Here is a 22,753-nt window from a genome sequence, read left to right on the forward strand (position 1 = left end):
CTTTACCAGCCAGAGTGCGGAATCAGATACGGTGGTGGTTGCAGCCCAGCCACATGAGCCGGGGGTCAAGACTGTCCTCCCCAGCCTGGATCCTGCTCACTACAGATGCCAGCCTGAACGGATGGGGAGCACACTGCGAAGAACTCACCGCCCAAGGGCGGTGGAACAGAGAAGAGTCGGGGTAGAACATAAACCGACTAGAAGCACGGGCAATCAGGCTAGCGTGCCTGCGATTTGCCCACAGACTCCGCAACAGAGCGGTCAGAGTGATGTCAGACAACGCCACCACGGGGGCATACATCAACCGACAGGGCGGAACCAGAAGCCAACAGGTATCCCTAGAAATAGCCCCCCCTGATGACTTGGGCGGAAGCAAATTTCCAGGACATCTCCGCCGTTCACATCGCTGGGAAGGACAACACCACGGCAGACTTCCTCAGCAGAGAAAGCCTAAATCCAGGGGAATGGCAGCTGTCGCCCACAGCTTTCCAGATGATTGTGGATCGGTGGGGGACGCCGGGCATGGACCTACTAGCAGACAGGTCCAACGCTCAAGTACCCAGATATTTCAGCCGCAGGCGGGATCCGCTATCCCAGGGGATCGATGCCCTGGTACAGCCATGGCCGCAGGGGTTCCTGCTATATGCCTTTCCTCCATGGCCCATGCCTTTCCTCCATGGCGCCATCGTACACAAGATTCAGCGGCACAGAGGCCTGGTTCTTCTAGTGGCCCCGGACTGGCCAAGAAGACCCTGGTACGCAGACATGAGAAGATTACTGGCAGGGACTCCATTTCCCCAGCCCCCACACAGGGACCTGCTGCAGCAAGGTCCCATCCTCCACGAGGATCCAGCTCAATTCTCTCTTACGGTCTGGCCATTGAGAGGGCTAGAGTGAAGAAAAGAGGATACTCGGGGCCGGTAATAGATACACTCCTCCGAGCACGCAAGATTTCCACATCACTAACATATATAAGGATCTGGAGAGTATTTGAAGCCTGGTGCGAAACTCACAGCACCAATCCACATGCCGCTAAAATCCCTATCATTTTGAATTTCCTACAAGATGGACTTCAGAAGGGTCTGTCCCTCAATTCCATCAAGGTCCAAGTAGCAGCGCTATCCTGCTACGGTCCCCGGAGTGACGGCAACAGCATCGCCACACACCCAGACGTTTCACGTTTCCTGAAAGGAGTCAAACACATTCGCCCGCCACTGAAGTGGCCAGTACCCCTGTGGAACCTCAACCTAGTTTTGGAGTTTCTAGCGGGACACGCCTTCAGACCCCTTCGAGGCCTGTCCCTCCGTTTGTTAACTTTGAAGATGGTATTCCTGCTGGCTGTATGCTCAGCACGCCGCATCTCAGAGCTACAAGCGCTGTCCTGCCGTGATCCGTTTCTCAGAATCACTCCAGAGGCTATCCATCTTCGCACGGTTCCTTCCTTCTTACCCAAAGTAGTCTCACACTTCCACCTCAACCAAACCATATCCTTGCCTACCACGGACGGTTTGAAGAAATCGGAAGAAGGTTGAATACTACGCCATCTCGACATCGGCAGGCTACTGTCTAGATACCTGGAAATGTCAGAAGCAGTACGAAAGACAGTACGAAACTGTTCATCCTTCACGGCGGGAAGAAGCAAGGGGAAGCGGCCTCACGGGCAACCATCGCCCGCTGGATCAAAGAAGTTATCAAGGCAGCCTACGTAGAAGCAGGGAAACCACCGCCTCTACAGGTCAAGCCTCACTCTACCAGAGCACAAGCAGCCTCTTGGGCAGAAACTAGGATGCTGTCGCCTGCAGAGATATGTAAAGCGGCGACATGGTCCTCTCTCCATACCTTCTCCAGGTTCTACCGTCTGGACGTCCAGGCCAGGGAGGACACAGCATTTGCGAGGGCAATCCTGAACTGACCTCGGGCAGCCTCCTGCCCAGTCCGGGAGTAGTTTTTGTACATCCCACTTGTTTTGAGTTCATCTGCTATACGCTAGGAAATGTTGAGATTACTTACCTGATAATCTCCTTTTCCTTAGTGTATGCAGATGGACTCAGCATCCCACCCGGCTGCCGGTATACATGGGAATTCACCGACTCACGGTAAGCCATGTTTTTCTTATAATAGGGCATCCACCCTGCCGGGTGTCGACTCCTTCTGGTTGAGAACACTGGCGGTCTCCAGCTACTATTAATCGGTCAGGGTAATCCTGTTCATTTAATTGATTGGTTAGCTACAGCTTTTGCAAGGAAGATTACTGAATTGCTGCACTTCCTGCGGGGGTATATGTACCCGTGCTGACGTCAGATCAGTCTCCAACTGCTAACACGAGCACACTATACCCACTTGTTTTGAGTCCATCTGCATACACTAAGGAAAAGGAGATTATCAGGTAAGTAATCTCAACATTGAGTCTTTGGGCCACGATCTGCGCCAGCCTCATGCAGAGGGCATGTTTGTGCTGGGTTCAGGCCTCTAACACCACTACAGGGGCTAGCAGTGGTGCCGCTTTGGAGGGTGCTTGTTTAGAGGTGGGCATCACATATGTAGCAGATGCACTTTACGACCTAGTGCAAACTTCAGCGAGCAGCATGGTTTCTGTAGTGACTGCGCACCGACTGCTGTGGCTGCGCAATTGGTCAGCGGATTTGTCTTCAAAATCTCAGCTGTGTAACCTCCCGTTTAAGGGTAAGCTCCTGTTCGGTGAGGAACTGGAGCAGTTGGTAAAGCTACTCGGAGAATCTAAGGGGCATAAGTTGCTGGAAGATAAAAGGCCCACCAGAAAGGTTTTTCCTTTGTGGCCACGTTTTTGGGATTCACGCCGATTTCGTTCCGGCAGGTATTCCTCGCCTTCCACGTCTAAGCAGACCTCAGGATGGCATCAGTCCTTTCGAGGGGGTCGTCCCCCCGGCTGGGATTCTGGACACCTCGGGATAAACCCTCCCAATGAAGCCACGAGTCCCCATTCCGTCGTCAAAGCTGTCGGGGGCAGATTGTCCAGCTTTTACACGGAATGGGCAAGGATCACCTCAGACTGTTGGGCCCTGGAGGTGATCAGAGACTGCTACGCTCTAGAATTTTCACATCCCGTGCAGGAGGTATTCATGGAGTCCCGTGTGGACTCGCACAGGAAGCGGTATGGGAGACCCTGCAGCGCCTGATCCAGCTACAGGCCATTGTCCCAGTTCTGGAGGCAGAAGAGGGTCAGGGACGTTACTCGGTTTACTTTGTGGTTCCCAAAAAGGATGTTTCGTCCCATCCTAGACCTACAGAAGGTGAACCGTTGTCTCCGAATCTCTCGTTTTTGTATGGAAACCCTGCGGACAGTACTGGCTGCTGTTCGGACAGGGGAGTTCCTTGCATCCCTGGATCTTATGGGGACTTATCTGCATATTCCAATACGGCTATGTCACCAGAGGTTTCTACGCTTCAAGGTCTTGGGACAACACTTCCAATTTCAGGCCCTTCCATTTGGTCTGGCGACGGCTCCTCGAACTTTCACCAAAGTCATGGTGGTGGTAGCAGCCTTCTTCGCTAGCAGGGGATCCTGGTCCATCCATACCTGGACAACTGGCTGATTCGCGCCAAGACCAGGGAGGACTGCGAAAGATCGGTTCACATGGTGATGTTCACCTTGAGATTGCTCGGATGGGTCATCAATCTTCAGAAGTCACCTGGAATCCACCCAAGAGCTGACCTATTTGGGAGCCCGTTTTGATACCTTGCGAGGCAGAGTCTTTCTGGCGTCTGACCCGGTAGCCAGGTTGCAGAGCCAGATACAAGCGCTTCTTCTCAGACAAACACCCACTGTATGGCATCATCTGCAAGTGCTGGGATCCATGGCGTCCACCTTAGATTGGTTCTGTGGGCATTCGCCCACTTATGTCCACTACAGCGTGCGCTGTTGTCACAGTGGAATCCGGTGTCGGAGCAGTTCCACCTTCCTTGTCTCTACTTCCAGAGTCCAAAGCCAGTCTGTCATGGTGGCTTTCGCGTGGCAATCTGGAGAAGGGGGTGGATTTGAACCCACCGAATTGGCTGATAGTCTCCACCGATGCGAGTCTGTCAGGTTGGGGAGCTATGTGCAACACCAGATCCGCCCAAGGGCTTTGGTCTCCAACAACGGCTGGTGGTCCATCAATTGTCTCGAGACAAGAGTGGTACGTCTTGCTCTACAAGCGTTTCTACCCTGGATTCAGGGATGCATGGTTAGTGTTCTCAGACAATGCGACGATGGTGGCCAGCATCAACCGACAGGGCGGGACGAGAAGTCCCGCGGTGGCGCTCGAAGCACGTCTTCTGTTCGCTTGGGCAGAGTGTCATCTTGGGGGAATTGCCACGTAGCCTGTCGCAGGCGTGGACAACGTGCAGGTGGATTTTCTCAGCAGGCGACAACTCGACCTGGGAGAGTGGGAACTGTCTCCCGAAGCATGGAACCGCATTTGTGCCAGATGGGGGGTCCCACTGTTGGATCTGATGGCAACACGGGAGAATGCGAAGACAGAACGCTTCTTTAGTCAGAAAAGAACAAGGCTCAGTCGGTCTCCTTGCTCTGGTGTGCCCCTGGCCAACGGGGATTCTGTTGTATGCCATTCCCCCCTGGCCTCTCATCGGTTGGCTTCTCAGTCACATAGAACTCCACCCCGGAAGTGTGGTGCTGGTGGCTCCAGAGTGACCACGCCGCCCATGGTAGGCGGATCTCATTCGCTTGACCCTAGAGGGTCCTTTGCAGCTGGCTCATCTACGGCATCTACTTCAAGCACCCATCTTTTCGGATCGGGAGGATTGCTTCTCTCTTGCGGCTTAGATTTTGAGAGGCGACGTTTACGATTGAGTGGGTATTCTGAACAAGTTATTTCCACTCTATTGCAGGCAAGACGTCCGTCCACTTCCCTGGCCTATGTGAGGGTATGGAGGCTCTTTGAAACCTGGTGTCATTAGCGCTCTTGTGATCCTTTAACGGTCGAGGTCTCTCTGGTACTGGATTTTCTGCAACAGGGGCTCAAGAAGGGTTTGGCGTTCAATTCTCTTTGGGTTCACGTAGCGGCCTTGGGAGCCTTGCGGGGAAAGTTTGCTGGTGGTTCGCTTGCAGCACACCCTGACATTGTTCGATTTCTCAGGGGGGTCAAACATTTGACCTCCCGTCCGTGCGGTGTGTCCAGATTGGAGTTTAAATCTTGTATTGCGTGTGCTCTGTGGCGCTCCTTTCGAACCTTTATGCACTGCTTCCCTGAAAAATCTAACCTTTAAGACTGTGTTCTTGGTGGCCATTTGCTCGGCGCGTCAGATTTCTGAATTGCAGGCCCTGTCGTGCCGTGACCCTTTTTTTGCAGATTCACGACGATAGGGTGATCTTATGCACGGTTCCTTCCTTTGTTCCTAAGGAGGTTTCGGCCTTTCATGTTAATCAGACAGTGGAGCTTCCAGAGTTCCCGCAGGGTTCCAGGGAGTCGCCTCAGGACAAGGATCTTCTTTTGGATGTGCGTCGGATCTTATTGCGTTATCTAAAGGTTACCAATGACTTCAGTCGCTCGGATCATTTGTTCATTCTTTTCGGGGGTGCAAAGAAAGGGGACAAGGCATCTAAAGTGACCATTTCTCAATGGGTTAAAGAGACTATTACTTCAGCATACTTGGTCCGCGGCCGCCAAGTGCCTTTGGGTTTCCGAGCTCATTCCACCAGGGCTCAGGCTACTTCCTGGGCGGAGTGTCAGTTGCTATCACCTCAGGAGATCTGCCGGGCTGCAGTGTGGTCCTCTTTGCACACATTTACTAAGCATTATCGCTTGGACGTTAAGGTCTCTGAGGCGTTCGGTGCAAGTGTTCTACGTGCGGGTCTTTCGGGTTCCCGCCCAGTGTAGAGTGGCTTGGGTACATCCCACTTCTCTGGACTGACCTTGTATGTATAGGGAAAAGAAAATTGGTTCTTACCTGCTAATTTTCGTTCCTATAGTACCAAGGATCAGTCCAGAGGCCCACCCCTTACTTCAGCTACAATTTGCCTAGTTTTTCATAGGGCTTCTTTTTTCCAGATTACGATTGTTGGAGCAGTTTTTTCTGTTTATTTACTCATGTTTCCTTGGGGCGAAGTGGGGGACAGTGGTTTTTGGTCACCTCTTCGCCCGTTAGTATTGGTTGTTTGGCTTGGGTACAGGTCAGTACTGAGGGACTGCAGGTGGCACACTCGTTATGTAGCAGTGCCCAAAGTTCTAATTGTTCTCTGACGCCACCTGCTGGTAAGGATACACAACCTACTTCTCTGGACTGATCCTTGGTACTATAGGAATGAAAATTAGCAGGTAAGAACCAATTTTCTTTTTTGCAGGTGAAACAGCTACTAAACATTCTGTGAGGATTGTGTGAGTACATTGAACAATTCCCAGTATCTTGGTCCACTCCCAGGTAGCAAATACATTTTATATGCTTGTGAGGGATATTTTTTGAGCACTGTTAGAAATGTGAAGCCCCCCCCCCCCCCTCCCCCCGGCCATGGTTAGAAGGAATGGGGTGTAGGCGCTCTGGTGAGGGCTCCTGCCAAATTATGAGGAAAAAAATATTCTAAAGAAAACTAAGGAAAAAATAAGAGAACCTGAGGGAGCTAGTGTGAAGTGAGAAACTGCTACTGAAAACTGCTGTCCATTTTGCAGATGAAAAAAGCAAGGAAGCGCTTCTTATTGCATTACCTATTACATGTGTAAAAAAAACAAACAAACTGCTTAAGCTTCTAGCTAATGAGTTGACCTGGTCTGTATAAGGTGCTGTGCTGTGAGGTCTCCTACATGTGGGACTGTTCATCGTGCTTGTCCATGGAGAATGTTAAATGTTTCATGCTTGGTTGTGAGTCTAAAATTCAAATATGTTTGAAAATGTTTAGGGTTGCTTAGCAATACATGGCGTTCTTGAAGTTCTCCCATGCTCTAGATTTCTAATTGTGTTCTAAAAGTAATCTAGAGTCCACTTTTTGGAAAAGTGGGATAAAACATACACTGCACATTACTTTTATTTTCTAAAATCCCCTGTCAAACTAGCTTGTTATAGGTGAAGGCACAACTCTTCAAAATCTTCTGTTTATTCTAGGCGGAGTATGAATTTATCAGCTCTGGTCTCTATCTTGTGGTCTTGCTGCACTTGTGTGAGCAGCGCTTTTCTGATATACTGGGGGCTGCAAGTGATGCAAGCACAAGAGTTCGAGTAAGTATATTGCCTTTTCCTATTTAACAAAGCCATCTTACTTTGCTTTGTCAACCATAAAATTGTAAATGTGTATTTAAGGTATTTACCTGAGTATTTTCTGATTTCTCTTTGCTGTGCCACTCTAATTCTCTAGTGGTTATCACTTAAGGGAAAGCACTTGGTTTGGAATTTTGATGTTTTGATTTTTTTTGATTGCCTTTATTGCTGTCTTCTCCATTTTTCTTAACGTGCATCATTGCTCTGACCTAGCTTTCAACTGCAGATATTCTACATTTTGCTTGTGTGATATTTTGTGAATAATCTTGAGATTCCATGCAGGTGCGCTAATTTTTTATTACTATGTGATACATTTTTCTATTTGATCCCTGCAATAGAATTGGCTTATGATGTCTTTAAGCTGTTTGTGATCACTTTTATGCAACAAATATTACTAATAAATACTAATACAAATAAATACTAATATATTTTTGTACTGTTAATATGCAAATGTGTAAACTTAGTAAATTGCAGTATTGCAGTGTTACATTTAAAGGATCAGTACCTACAACTTTTGAAGGGAGTTTGAGAGGAGAAACAAGTGTAATAAATTGCCTCATGTCCTCCTTTCAAATATAGAGAGCCTCTGGAGCCTTTTTTCCCAGTAGGGGTGGCTTTACTTTTGGGAAAAAAATATCCCATGGCTTTAGATTTTAATCAGGGGTATACAAATCAGGTCCTTAATGGCTGCAGACCTGTTCTAGTTTTCAGAGTAACAATATATGTTAGCTTAAATTTTTAGACTAAATAAATCATGAATTTAAGGGCCACATACATTTGCTTTGAGACTATCCACAATAAATACTTTGCATACTCATGAATTAAATGGAAGAGTAAAAATGGTCCCATACCTTTTTGCCTTTTTCTGTTCTGTTGAACAGTTGGGCTGTTTTGAAATGGCACTCGGTGGTGGCTGAGCAATAGACATGGAAGAGAGCAGCTTAAACTAAACACTCCTATAATAGCTGTCAGTCTTGTAAACAATTTCTGGTAGATTGAATAAAAATGCTTTTCTTCAGATGTTGAAGATAGGTTACAAAATGCTTTTACTGACTTAATCACAGCTGGCCTATTGTCGGAAACTGAGCGGTGTTTCCCAGGCTGGAAGCATAAAGCCACAGGGACTCCAGCCTTTTCTAATGCAGTTGTCACTTTATTTAGCAAGCACAGCACTGGACTACCTACCTTAGCAGTATTCAGTTATACAGGATTGTAGACTGCCTTTCCTCTGGACAGTGTACTCTCACACCCTCTGGTTTGGTCAGGATAGATTTACAGGAGCTGTTGCTCCTGGAGATGCAGGGGCCTCCTTAACCCTGTTGGGCTTACACTTTTATGCTCCCCAGCTGGTCCCTCCCTCAGGCTTCTCCTCTGCTCACAAAGTGCTCTGTGGGATTTAAGGTGGACCTGCATATACAACAAGAGGGAAAACAAGGTCACTCTGTTATACCTAATATATATATACCCTGTGGAATTATGCACAGAAGAAAGCAAAATGATTGCTTTTATTTTCAATACAGTAGTTTTAGAAATATATGCAGGTAATTAGCACAGGGGTTTTCAACTTGCTGTTTTGAAGTTTCAGCTTATAACACAGTAATGATAGCAGATAAATACCAAATGATCCATCTAGTCTGCCCAACAGTTTTGCTTATGGTAACAACTGACGCTCTGTGCAGGTTACCCCCATGTGGAAATGTTATACCATCCCTTTCTTCAAGTGTTTAGTGATCCACAGTGTTTGTCCCAAGCCCTTTTGAATTCATTAACTGTTCTCTTCTTCACCACCCCTCTGGGAGGGCTTTCCAGGCATCTACCATTCTCCGAGAACAAGCAGGATGGTAATCTTCGCACATGGGTGACATCATCAGATGGAGCCAGACACAGAAACTTATGTCAAAGTTTCTAGAACTTTGACTTGCCACACTGGGTATGCCCAGCATGCCCTATACCACACGTCGATGCGGGGTTCCTCTTCAGTATCTTTTTCCATGGAGCTTGAGCATTGCGGTTGGTGAGCTTTTGGCTTTTTCCCCCTATTTTGGGAAAAATTTCCACTTTTTGCTTTTTGCTAATGCCCCCTGCTCTTTCTTGTGCTCTTCCTCCAGCTTGTGTTCCCACTCATGTTTTCTAACCACAGACACTCATTGGTATGGTCCTTTGTCTTATAGTAAGAGCATGCCTGTGGGTTGGATTTCCCTTAAGCTGTCCCCTTCAATGAGCTCTTCAATTTCAGCACTTCCAAATAGGCAGCTGTCCTCCTGATGATTATTCGCTGCAAAGAGGGCACAGAAAATAAGTGTTTGTAGTTTCATTCTTAAGACTGCATGAACGCTCTGAGGGTCTTTCCTGCTTTGTAGTTTTCCCTTTGTTCTAGGAGTTTTACTTTCTAGTGTAGGTTGGGTCACTAAGCTGATGCCCATAACTTCAGGTCTCTCAAATCGGCAATCCATTGCTGAATGACCCCCTTGATCATAGGTGCAAAGCACATGGGACAGGCCTGTGGCCTGAGTTCTGGGTACAGAAGAGGAGCTGTCCACCAGACCTTCACACTCCATGCTTTGCCAGGAAGTCTGTGCAGCCTGTCTTTCTAGCCTCACCATGTCTGGCATTAATTGTGCCTGGTGGAAGGTATCCACCATTTCTAGAGCTTTTTCCAATGTGAGCAAGCATGTCAGCAATAGTAATTCAAATACTATCCTGAAATTAGCTGGAAATACTTGTATGAAAACAAAAATAAATAAAGGTATTCCACTATATTGAATAGGTTCTTATAAGTGTGTAGAAAGTGACAATCATACAGCACCCTTGCAACAAGTGGCTTATTATATGCAAGCCTTTACAAGTGCTGGGTCTTTTTAATCATAGGTCACTGTATTAAAGTATTGTATTCCCTGGAGGGTTATACAGCATTGCACTTATCTTTGCATGTAAAGTCCACGATGCAGCTGAATTGGAATTTTCCACGCTTGGCTTTTAAAAGTTCAATGGTGCAGCAATGTGTGAATCATCTGACACTGCAAGTGTTTCGAAGCACTTTACTTCTTCAGGGAACACAAAAGCTGCAAGCATTTATTATATTCTGAAATGTGGTCGATGTACCATCCAGAGAAATTTGTCAGCAGTTTAGGTGCCACAAGCTACCTATAACATTTCTTCCTAGGTCATGGGCATTCCTCTGCCATTCTTTAAATTCTGTGCTCTGTCAATTTTAATACAATAGTTCCATAGCTATACCAGGGTTTTTATCTTCACAAGAAATCTGCACTGTCCCTACCACCTTCATTAACTCATGCTGAAGCTCTTAAGGCTAGGTACATTTTTATACTGGGCCTCATGTGGCCTGTGTGAACTTTTTGTTTTTCTTTCCTTATTGTTCTTTAATAATGTTAACTTTGAGATTTTAGTCCAGATATATAATAGGTCACCACATGAAGATGCTCAGCAAGACTTAATGAGAAATTTACTCCACTCTGTTTTCTCTTCCCTCTGATCTCTGAGGTGAATGCTATTGAGAATACTGCAGACGAGTTAGAACTTTCAAAACAACTGTTAACAGCAATTTTCCTAGCGTGTAGCAGATGGACTTAAAACAAATGGGTATAGTGTGCTCGTGCTAGCAGTTGGAGACGGATCTGACGTCAGCACAGGTACATATACCCCCACAGGAAGTGAAGCAATTCAGTAATTTCCGTCTCCAAAGCAGTTTGGAGCTACCTACACTCGCTGAGCGTGTTTTCCAAATTCTATCGACTAAATTCTTAGAAGAAATCTACTGAAGACGAGCCCCGCACTCCTGTGGTGATACCAGGCGGTCACTCACCCAGTTGAGTTTCCCGAGCTTACTTCCGTGGTCCCTCGGAGGTAGGAGCCTCGGTCCGGTGGCCGGTTCGCGGCAGGGACCCAGCCCCCGAATGAGAAGGGCTCGGGCGCGGCTTGGCCCCCAAGTGGTTCGGGCGCGGCCTAGAGGCAGCGGGTGCACTTCCTTAAGCGTGGCGGTGAAGGTATCCCCTTTCCCCCCCGCAGCCGGAGACCGCCCGGGTCTCAGCCGGGAACCGCCGAAGACAAGGTAAGGCGTACATCTTTACTTGGTCTCCGAGGAAGTGTGGACTAACTGGGCCTGCCTACGAGGCCGCCCGCCTGGGAGGTCGCCATTTTTTGCCTGCCTAATTCTCTTTTCGAATTAAGCGTCTTTGCTTGCTAAACGCACGTTGTGAGCGCACGCGATAGGCGCACGTTGTGAGCGCACGCTGTGAGCGCACGCTACTAGGATACGCGCACATTTATAAGACGCCCGTTCATAGGCGCAGGCTGTTACACGCCTGTGTTAGGCGCACATCGTAGGACGACACTGCATTTGAGGCAAATGGAGCATAAGGCCTCTGCGTCTGCAGAGCTGGCACCCCCAGAATCAGGCATGAACGCTCTAAGCCTCTGCTCAGCATGCAATCTTAGAGCCACACAGAGCAAGGAAGCAGACTCCCTATGTGCCCAATGTGAGGAAGCCATGGCAGTTCCAGGACAGGACCGGTCCCAGCCCAGCGGTTCCTTAGAGAACACTCCGGACTTAGCAGGCCGTGGCGAGCAGCCAGGGAATCCGAGAGACCTGGTACCCCTGTGGCCAGATCCGGCTTCGCTTTCCTGGGTGGAATTATTTAAGGGGATTCACGCCTTTGTCCAGATGCAGTCTGCTCCTCGGATGGGTCTTTCCGTCCCGGTTGATCCGGCCCTTGGACCCTCGAGACCTAGGCGCAGCCATTCACCACCCGACAGCCCCAATCATGGGGATTCGGATTACTCCCAGGTAAGTGAGGAGCCCCCCTCGGAGATAGAACCATATCGGACCATGAGACGCTTCTTTCGGAGAGAAGATCTGCCGGACCTGGTCTCTCAATGCTTTATCGGAGCTGGCCATTCCAGGCCAGGACCCCCCAGGGGTCCCTGTACAGAACCCTCTGCTAGAGGGCCTGCGCCAAACGGCTCACCACTTCCCCTCCTACAAGCAGCACAGCAGCTAATCGAGCTGGAATGGAAGGCACCGGAGGCCTCATTCAAAGGGGGTCGGACCTTGTCTGGCATGTACTCTCTAGATCCGACAGCCAAGGAACTGCTGGCGTGCCCCAGGGTAGACGCCATAATTAACGCAATTGTGAAACGCACCACCATTCCGGTGGAGGGGGGAGCGGCTCTCAAGGATGCGCATGCCCGACGCATGGACACCATTCTGAAACAAGCCTTTGAGGTAGCAGCCATGTCCCTTCGAATCGCGACTTGCTGCACCGTGGTGACGCGCTCCTGTTTATCACAGGCAAGAAATAACACCCTGGGAGAAGACATGGAATCGGCTCTCGCATTTCTCACAGACGCAGCCTCCGACCTCGTCCGTACGGCAGCCAAGGGAGTGTCGTCGTCAGTGGCAGCCAGAAGACAGCTTTGGCTACGCAATTGGGCGGCCGACTCGTCCTCCAAGACTCGACCCACAAGAATGCCCGTTAAGGGCTCCCTACTGTTCGGCAGCGACCTTGAGAATTGGGCTACTAAATGGGGTGCTTCTCTGTTACTAAATTGAAACATGTGGTATTTAGAATTTTGGAAAAATTACAACGCTGTGCATATCAATATTTTCATATAGATTTAAGGACCATCATACCACCCCCAGTGCTCACAAGTTAAACTTGCATTTCATGCACGTCATTGGGGTCACTTTTAATCAATTGGTCCAAATAGCTAGCATCCAAGACACCAGAGTTCAATTTTTATAAGTTTTTTGCTATATATTTAAAAAGTATCAACTTCCCTTATTCATGGGTTGTCGGGGTCATTCATCCCGTAGCTGTCGGGGTCACTCGGCCGACGCGCGCGTTTCGCAACACAAGCTGCTTCAGAGACATCCGTTCAAGCTCTCCTGATCCAGCACTCCCCCCCTTTTTTTTTTTTTACGGGGATACAAGCAGATCTTTAAGCAATGTTAATTCATGCAAGAAAACTTCAATGATGCTGCAGGTCTGTCAAGTTTTTCTAAAGTGTAAAAACTTATAGTTAAATTCAGCGATTTCACTTCTTTAAAAAACAATATTTAACGATGTGTACTTGCAGAGGGGAAAACAGGTAAACAAGTCTAACTTACCGAACCCGACGCCATCTCCCTGCTTAGAGTTTTCAGCGGTGGAGCGGCTCGGGTCGGTCTGATTTTTAAATGCAGTTGCTTTTAGTATCCACCTGACAGTCAAGTGTAAAAACTATAAGTTTTTACACTTTAGAAAAACTGACGGACCTGCAGCATCATTGAAGTTTTCTTGCATGAATTAACATTGCTTAAAGATCTGGTTGTATCCCCGTAAAAAAAAAAAAAAAAGGGGGAGTGCTGGATCAGGAGAGCTTGAACGGATGTCTCTGAAGCAGCTTGTGTTGCGAAACGCGCGTGTCGGACGAGTGACCCCAACAGATACGGGATGAATGACCCAGACAACCCATGAATAAGGGAAGTTGATACTTTTTAAATTTATAGCAAAAAACTTATAAAAATTGAACTTTGGTGTCTTGGATGCTAGCTATTTGGACCAATTGATTAAAAGTGACCCCAATGAAGTGCATGAAATGCAAGTTTAACTTGTGAGCACTGGGGGTGGTATGATGGTCCTTAAATCTATATGAAAATATTGATATGCACAGCGTTGTAATTCTTCCAAAATTCTAAATACCACATGTTTCAATTTAGTTCATTTCAATCGTGGGATTATTTATTAAGAGAATTTTTGTATTTGGTTTGTGCTTCTCTGTTACCCCATCTACCAGAAGACAGGTCAAGGAGGAACCAGTGTTCTGTTTCTAGACCATCCAGAGGTAGAAACTCGCAGCGCTTCAACCCTTACAGGTCTCGCTATCAAGCACCTCGTTCTCAGGCCAGGAATCAGCCCTTTCGGGCTAAGCACACCAAGAAGAGAATCGGCCCGTGTTCTGGCCCCGGCCGTAACCCACAATGACAATCAGCCGACCCATCCGAGGGTAGCAGCCATAGGGGGCAGGCTAACCCTCTTCTACCGCAGGTGGGTTGAGATCACTTCGGACCAGTGCGTCCTCGCCATCATCTGGGAAGGATATTACCTGGATTTCTTTCGGCTTCCGCCGAACAAGTTTGTGAAATCTCCTTGTTCGCCACTCAAGGCAGTGGCACTAGAAGTGACCTTACAGAGGCTCCTGGCCCTAAAAGCCATAATCCCAGTACCTGCGGAAGAGGTACCTTCTGGGCATTATTCCATTTATTTCATAGTACCCAAGAAGGAGGGCACCTTCAGGCCCATCCTGGACCTCAAGTCAGTCAACCGACACCTACGGGTCCCCAGCTTTCGCATAGAAACTCTACGGTCTGTCAAGAATTCAGTACAGCCAGGGGAGTTTCTCACCTCCCTAGATCTGTCAGAAGCCTACCTGCATATCCCAATCAATCGGGATCATCGGCGCTATTTACGCTTCAAAGTCCTGAATCAGCACTTCCAGTTCCGGGCCTTACCCTTTGGGTTAGCCACTGCGCCGCGGATCTTTACCAAGGTAACAGTTGTAGTGGCAGCGGCACTCAGGAAGGAAGGAATCCTCGTCCATCCCTACCTGGACGATTGGCTGATCAGGGCAAAGTCACTGGAAGAGAGTCACCGGGCAACCAACAGAGTTATAGCTCTTCTGGAAAGCCTATGATGGGTAGTCAACATATTGAAGAGTTCCCTACAGCCATCCCAGTTGCTGGAATAGCTAGGGGTCCAATTCGACACCCAGGAAGACAACTGGCAGGGAATCCTCTACCTCTGCCTCCATACCGGGACCTGCTAAGGCAAGGCCCCATTCTCCACGAGGATCCAGCTCAATTCTCTCTTACGGTCTGGCCATTGAGAGGGCTAGACTGAAGAAAAGAGGATACTCAGAGCCGGTGATAGATACTCCTCCGAGCACGCAAATTGCTGCGATTCTCACAGCACCAATTCACATACTGCACAGATTCCTATCATTTTGGACTTCCTACAAGATGGACTTCAGAAGGGTCTCTCCCTCAGCTCCATCAAGGTACAGGTAGCAGCGCTGTCTTGCTACTGTCCCAGATGTGACGGCAAATCCATTGCCCAGCACCCAGACGTTTCACGCTTCCTGAAAGGAGTTAAACACATTCACCCGCCACTGAAGTGGCCAGTGCCCTTGTGGAACCTTAACCTAGTATTGGAATTTCTAGCGGGATCAGCCTTCAGGCCCCTTCGAGGCCTGTCTCTCCGTTTTTGTTAACCTTGAAGATGGTGTTCTTGCTGGCTGTGTTCAGCACGCCGCATCTCAGAGCTACAAGCACTATCCTGTCGTGATCCGTTTCTCAGAATCACTCCAGAGGCCATCCATCTTCGTACAGTTCCTTCCTTTTTACCCAAAGTGGTCTCTCACTTTCACCTCAACCAAACCATATCCTTGCCTACCACGGAAGGTTTGAAGAAATCGGAATACTACGTCATCTCGACATCGGCAGACTGCTGTCCAGATACCTGGAAATGTCAGAAGCAGTACGAAAGACAGACCACCTGTTCGTCCTGCACAGCGGGAAGAAGCAAGGGGAAGCGGCCTCACGGCCGACCATCGCCCACTGAATTAAAGAAGTTATCAAGGCAGCCTACGTAGAGGCAGGAAAACCACCACCTCTACAGGTCAAGGCTCATTCTACCAGAGCACAATCGGCCTCTTGGGCAGAAGCTAAGCTGCTGTCGCCTGCAGAGATGTGTAAAGCGGCGACGTGGTCCTCCCTCCATACAGTCTCCAGGTTCTACCGTCTGGACGTTCAGGCCAGGGAGGACACAGCATTTGCGAGGGCGATCCTACACGGTCCTTGGGCAGCCTCCCGCCCAGTCCGGGAGTAGCTTTTGTACATCCCATTTGTTTTGAGTCCATCTGCTACACGCTAGGAAATGTTAAGATTACTTACCTGGTAATTTCCTTTACCTTAGTGTATGCAGATGGACTCAGCATCCCGCCCGGCTGCCAATATATATGGGGATTCGCTGACTCAAGGTAAGCCATGTTTTGCTTATGATAGGGCTTCCACCCTGCCGGGTGTCGATGCCTTCAGGTTGAGAACACTGGTGGTCTCCAGCTACCATCAATTGGTCAGGATAATCCTGTTGATTAATCGATCGGTCAGTACACATATGGCTATAACAGCTTTTGCAAGGAAGATTACTGAATTGCTTCACTTCCTGTGGGGGTATATGTACCTGTGCTGACGTCAGATCCGTCTCCATCTGCTAGCACGAGCACACTATACCCATTTGTTTTGAGTCCATCTGCATACACTAAGGAAAAGGAGATTACCAGGTAAGTAATCTTAACATTGTTTAAATTTATTTGGCAGTTAAAATGAACCAAATGGATGATTTTTAATGTTAATTTTGTGGAGGGATTGATTTTTTTAAAGCTTTTTTGAAAACTCCACAGCAATCTGTTTAATAGATACTTGTAGTTGAGATGCAAGATTGGCATCTGAAATGGGTTTTGTTTTATGAAAGTTGACATACTATCAGTAGCTGCTCATTTCTATCAATTTTTTTCTTAAAATCATTGAAGTAACAATTTGTCTGATAGGAAGTGAATAACTTGCATGAAAATATTTTTAAAATTGAAATAAAATCAATGTTAAACTTTATTTGTGATCAGACAGCAATATACATTATACTTTCCATTCCCTTCTCTAGGAAAGAAAGTTTGAACTATATTCTCCTTGTCTCTCTTGTGTGCTTCTCTTCTCTTTATTTGAATACAATTGCATGCATTTATTATGCTGTATGCTACTGAGTCATGTTACCTGACCTTTATTGGTAGGCAAGAAAATTGACAAGTTTCCCCAAGTCAGTTTCACTGCTTGTGCTAAAAGTGCAGTATTTTGGCTTGGAAGGATGGTGATAAAACAATTCTATTGCCCTAAACAAAAATGATAGTGGGCTACTGAATTATGAACCATGTGGTAGTTTTTAACAAGTGTTCATCAGTTTTGTTTTAGGAATACATAGAGTGCAAGCATAAATGGTATCACTTTGCTTATCTCAATTTTTCTTGTGTGTAGACCAGTATTGTATGAAATGCCTGTTTTCCTCTTGTCCCTTGTAAGAACAAACTTAGATAAACTGTATGATAGCACTGGTCGCCGCATCTCAAAAAAGATATATAAGGGAGGAGGAATAGCCTAGTGGTTAGAGCAGTGGACTATGAACCAGGAGACCAGGGTTCAAGTCCTGCTGTCGCTCCTTGTGACCTTGGGCAAGTCACTTTACCCTCCATTGCCTCAGGTACAAAACTTAGATTGTAAGCCCTTTGGGGATAGGGAAATACCTACAGTGCCTGGATGTAAACCAGTGTGATATCTCAATTGAGATCAAATGTTGGTATATAAAAATACTAAATAAATAAATATAATTGCGATGGAGAAGGTACAGAGAAGGGCTACCAAAATAAGGGGAATGGAACAACTCCCCTATGAAGAAAGACTAAAGAGGTTAGGACTTTTCAGCTTGGAGAAGAGACGACTGAGGGGGGATATGATAGAGGTGTTTAAAATCATGAGAGGTCTAGAACGGGTAGATGTGAATCGGTTATTTACTCTTTCGGATAGTAGAAAGACTAGGGGGCACTCCATGAAGTTAGCATGAGGCACATTTAAAACTAATCGGAGAAAGTTCTTTTTTACTCAACGCACAATTAAACTCTGGAATTTGTTGCCAGAGGATGTGGTTAGTGCAGTTAATATAGCTGTGTTTAAAAAAGGATTGGATAAGTTCTTGGAGGAGAAGTCCATTACCTGCTATTAAGTTCACTTAGAGAATAGCCACTGCCATTAGCAATGGTTACATGGAATAGACTTAGTTTTTGGGTACTTGCCAGGTTCTTATGGCCTGGATTGGCCACTGTTGGAAACAGGATGCTGGGCTTGATGGACCCTTGGTCTGACCTAGTATGGCATTTTCTTATGTTCTTATGTTCTAAAGCAAGCCTTGTTTTTATTATATTTAGGTGTTAACTCTGAAGACTGTAGGTGCTACAAAAGTTTTGACAAGTATGACCATAATGAACAATTACTGGCTAGACCTTAGTAGTTGAGATTGGAACTTTTTTTTTTCCCAGGACAAGCGGGATGGTAGTGGTCCCATATGGGTGACATCAGGTGGAGCCCTGTCACGGAACACTTTTGTCAGTTTCTAGAACTTTGACTGGCACACTGAGCATGCTCAGCATGCCACTAACCCTGTAGCCACCAGTGGTCCCCCTTCAGTCTCTCTTTTTCCACACAGCAGTTGTCTCGCTGTTTAGGAGCTCTGTGAGAAATTTCTCACAACTTTCCTCACAGAAATATATTCTTAAAAAATACCTCACCGGGGTCCCGCATCGTGCTCCGTTCCCTCCAACACTCAGTAAGTCTCTCTTCCTGTATTTGCGGTCAGTCCCCGGCAGCTAACCACCTTGGTGCCTGACGGTCACTGACCGTGCACCAGCCATTTTTCGGCTCCGAGGGTCCGAGGACCATGTCCATAATGGAACCACATGATGTTTGTGGTTTGTGCTTAGGTCCCTTACAAGATGTCCATCGATGCTCCAGTTGTGCACAAAAGACCCCCAAAGGCCTTCATGCTCGCATGGATAAGATGGAGCAGTTTTTTGTTTCAAAACATACTGCTCCATTGACGCCAGTTCAAGTGCCACCGACCGTGGAAGGTCCATTGACCTCTGAGACGCTCCACCAGGAACATCATGAACAGGGTTGACTGTCACAGACTCCATTGAAGACATCGGCGTCATCGTCCTCTGTGCCAGAGAAGGACTGGACCGAGCACTGGGCATCCCTGACCGGTGCCAGCACAGATACCGCAGCGGCATTGACTTCCATCAAGCCGCCTGCAAAGAGGGCCCAGGGAGAGGAGCCCCCATCCTCTGGACCCGGGACCCCTAAGCATTCCCCACCGGTGCCGGGCACCGAGCCTCCATGGACCCCCGTGGAAGCTCCTGTGACTCCTAGCCTGCCTCCTAGCCTAGTAGCCGTGCCATCCATGCTGGCTTTTCAGGAGGAATTGGACCGCATGGCCCAAGAGGCAGTGCTGAAAGCCTTATGAGGCTTTCAGCCGGCGCCGGCCCACATACCAGCCCCGGAACAGACTCCCTCAATGTTCGCACTGCTCCTCGAGCGCCTCGATACGCTCATCAGTGCCTTACAGACTCCTCTGCCACCAGACATGCTGTGGTACCAAGTCGTCCGAGGCCTCCACAGGTACAGATTCCAATACCGGGTTCCTCTGAGGAGGAAGAATAGATTCCTGGCCAGATCCCTCCACAGGAACCATTGATGCCATGGCCATTGGGGCTACCAGTGCCCAAGCGCATCTCATCTTTTCCGGTGCCCTCGATGCCAGCACAGATTCCATCGATGCAGGTGCCGCATCCATCGACACCTTCTCGGCTTTGGCATACTTCCTCCTTCAGGAAGTCCACCGGGAGAAGGGGAAAGCCCCTATAATCCATGGGAAGATGCATCCTCGGGTGATTCTTTACAAACTTCTGAGGACTTGCTCTCAGAGCCTTCACCCCCGGAAGAAAGGCGACTATCTCCTCCGGAAGACCTCTCCTTTGCCAGTTTTGTCAGAGATGTCTGAGACTATCCCATTTTCACTAATTATGAAAGAAGACGCTCGCCACAGGATGTTGAAGGTCTTACAATTCGTAGATGCTCCAAAGGAAATAATGGCAATACCAGTGCATGAAGTTTTTCTAAACCTCTTGCACCACCTGTGGGACCATCCAGGTAAGGTACCTCAATAGACAGATGCGCTACGTACCTGGTACAACAAGCCCCAGGTTTTCAAAAAAGTCAGCTCCCCCACCACTCTGTAGTCGTGGAATCAGCTCAGAAAAGGGCTAAACGATCGCGTCCACATTCCTCTGCTCCTCCTGGTAAGGAATAGAAAGAAGGCATTAGATGCATTGGGATGAAGAGTTTTCCAAGGGCACATGTTGATAGCGCAAATAGCAGCATATCAATTATACTTGACCCAATATAGTAGAAATCTCTGGAAACAAGTCCAAGAGTTTGTGGAGACACTACCTCAGCAACAACAGGAGACCTTGTCCTCCATCATACAAAAATGATTGGAAGCAGATAAACATGAAGTCAGAGCTGCCTATGTTTCTTTTGAAACAGCATCCATAGTCTCTGCAGCGGGCATCAGTGCTAGGTGCTGGGCCTGGCTCAAGGCCTCAGACCTACGTCCAGAAGTGCAGGACAAACTTGCAGATCTACCCTGAACAGGAGACAACCTGTTCGGGGACAAGATCCAGGATGCAGTGGCCCAATTAAAAGACCATCATGAGACCCTGCGTCAGTGTCAACTGTCTCCCCAGATGTACTCTCCGTAACCCGCAGGGTCAGACTTAGGTACTCCAGGAAAAAATTCTATAGGCCACACAAATATTACTCTCCTGCGTCCCGTGCACGACCAGCTCAGGTACCTCGGAGGGGACATGCGCACCAAGCAAACACCTAGACCACAGCCCGCTCCACCTGTGGCTAGATTTTGACTCCTTTCCAGAGAGCAGCAGCCATTCTCCAGTGGGGGGCCACCTTTGTCACTTTGCAGCAAATTGGCACCCAATTACCATGGACCAATGGGTAATGTCCATCATAACCCATGGTTACAGTCTAAATTTTTCAGTTACCCCCAGACTTCTCACCCAATCCATTCTGGAGTTGGGACAATCACACAGGGATACTCTAGTCAGAGCTCTCGACCCTTCTGTCGGCCAGAGCCATGGAACCTGTTCCACCGACTCAGCAGGGAAGGGGGTTCTACTCCAGATATTTCCTAATTCCAAAAAAGACCTGCAGCCTCCGGCCTATTCTGGATCTCTGTTCCTTGAACGCATTTCTTCACAAGGAACGGTTCAGAATGGTATCCCTGGGCACCATGCTTCCTCTGCTACAACAAGGGGATTGGCTCTGCTCTCTGGACCTTCAAGACGCATACACCCACATTGCAATCTTCCCTCCTTATCGCAAATATCTGCAATTCGTGGTGGGTCACAGTCACTATCAATACAAGGTACTGCCATTCGGCCTGGCTTCGGTGCCCCGAGTGTTTACAAAGTGTTTGGCAGTTATGGCTACTCAGTTACACAGCAGGGGCATATGTTTTTCCATACCTGGACGACTGGCTCATAAATAGCCAGTCCAAACAAGGAGCCCTCGACTCCCTTGGTCTCACCATAAGACTTCTGAACTCATTGGGATTTCTAATCAATTACTCCAAATCCCATTTGACACAGTCTCACCATATCTCCTTTATAGGAGCAGACCTAGACACAATGCTAACCAAAGTATTTTTGACAGACGACTGCGCGATTATGCTGTCCAACCTTGCCAGCTCTATCTGCTTTTGGAAAGAGCCTCCGCTGACCACCTACTCAAGTTGCTTGGCCATATGGCATCAATGGTCTACATCATCCCAATGGCATGCCTTGCCGTGAGTGACACAATGGACTCTGAAATCTCAATGGCAACAGGCTACTCAACCGCTGTCGTCCCTGCTACACATAACCAGCCAGCTTCGTCTGTCCTTTGCCTGGTGGACACCCAAAGCCAACTTACAAGTGGGTCTTCCTTTCCAGCAACTGGCTCCTCAGGTGACCTTAACTAGACACCTCCAACCTAGGTTGGGGAGCCCATGTCCAAGACCTTCAAACTCAAGGGTCTTAGACAGCAGCCGAAGCAATCTCTAAAATCAACTTTCTGGAGCTTCGGGCAATGCAGTATGCCCTTTATGCATTCCAGGACTGCTCTCCAACAAAGTTGTCTTGATTCAAGCAGACAACCAAGTTGCAATGTGGTACCTGAAAGAACAGGGGGCACGGACTCTTACCTGCTGTGCGAGGAGGTGGAGCAGATCTGGGCCTGGGCCCTTTTGCATTCCATACTTCTGCGAGCCACTTATCTAGCGGGCACACAGAATGCACTGGCAGACTGCCTCAGCCAACGTTTCCAGCCCTCCGCCTCAGCCAACATTTCCAGCTCCCTCTGTTGCGAGCAGAATTTTCCACCGATGGGGTCAGCCGACCATAGACCTCTTTGCATCCAGTCAGAACCACAAACTGGAACGCTTTTGCTCCCTGCACAGGTACCTACCAGCACCAACCATGGATGCCTTCTCCCGTCCCTGGAACACAGGCCTGCTTTATGCGTACCCTCCGATTCCGCTAATAAGCAAGACTCTCGTGAAGCTACAACAGGACCGGGGCTTAATGATACTCATAGCCCCTTATTGGCCATGCCAAGTATGGTTCCCCATACTTCTCGACCTCTCTGTCCAGAAACCCATTCGCCTGGGCACATCGCCCAACCTCATAACACAGAATCACAGCAAGTTACGCCACCCAAACCTCCAGACCCCCGTCTCTGATGGCCTGGATGTTGAAAGGTCGATACTACAACCACTCAGTCTTTCTAGTGACATCTCAAGTCCTCATAGCTTCA

General features: G+C 48.1%; 1 protein-coding gene across 3 annotated transcripts in view; it reads left to right on the top strand.

Moving 5' to 3' along the window:
• Window positions 1-22,753, top strand: part of LOC115093599 (E3 ubiquitin-protein ligase MARCH7-like) — a 184,058-nt gene that overhangs the window by 106,504 nt on the left and 54,801 nt on the right. For all 3 annotated transcript variants that reach the window (XM_029605579.1, XM_029605580.1, XM_029605581.1), the window contains exon 6: window positions 7,072-7,185. In XM_029605579.1, the coding sequence (XP_029461439.1) occupies window positions 7,072-7,185 (114 nt within the window). The remainder of the gene's footprint in view (window positions 1-7,071; window positions 7,186-22,753) is intronic.

This window comes from Rhinatrema bivittatum, chromosome 6 (genome assembly GCF_901001135.1).
Source record: "Rhinatrema bivittatum chromosome 6, aRhiBiv1.1, whole genome shotgun sequence".
Lineage (NCBI taxonomy): Eukaryota > Metazoa > Chordata > Amphibia > Gymnophiona > Rhinatrematidae > Rhinatrema > Rhinatrema bivittatum.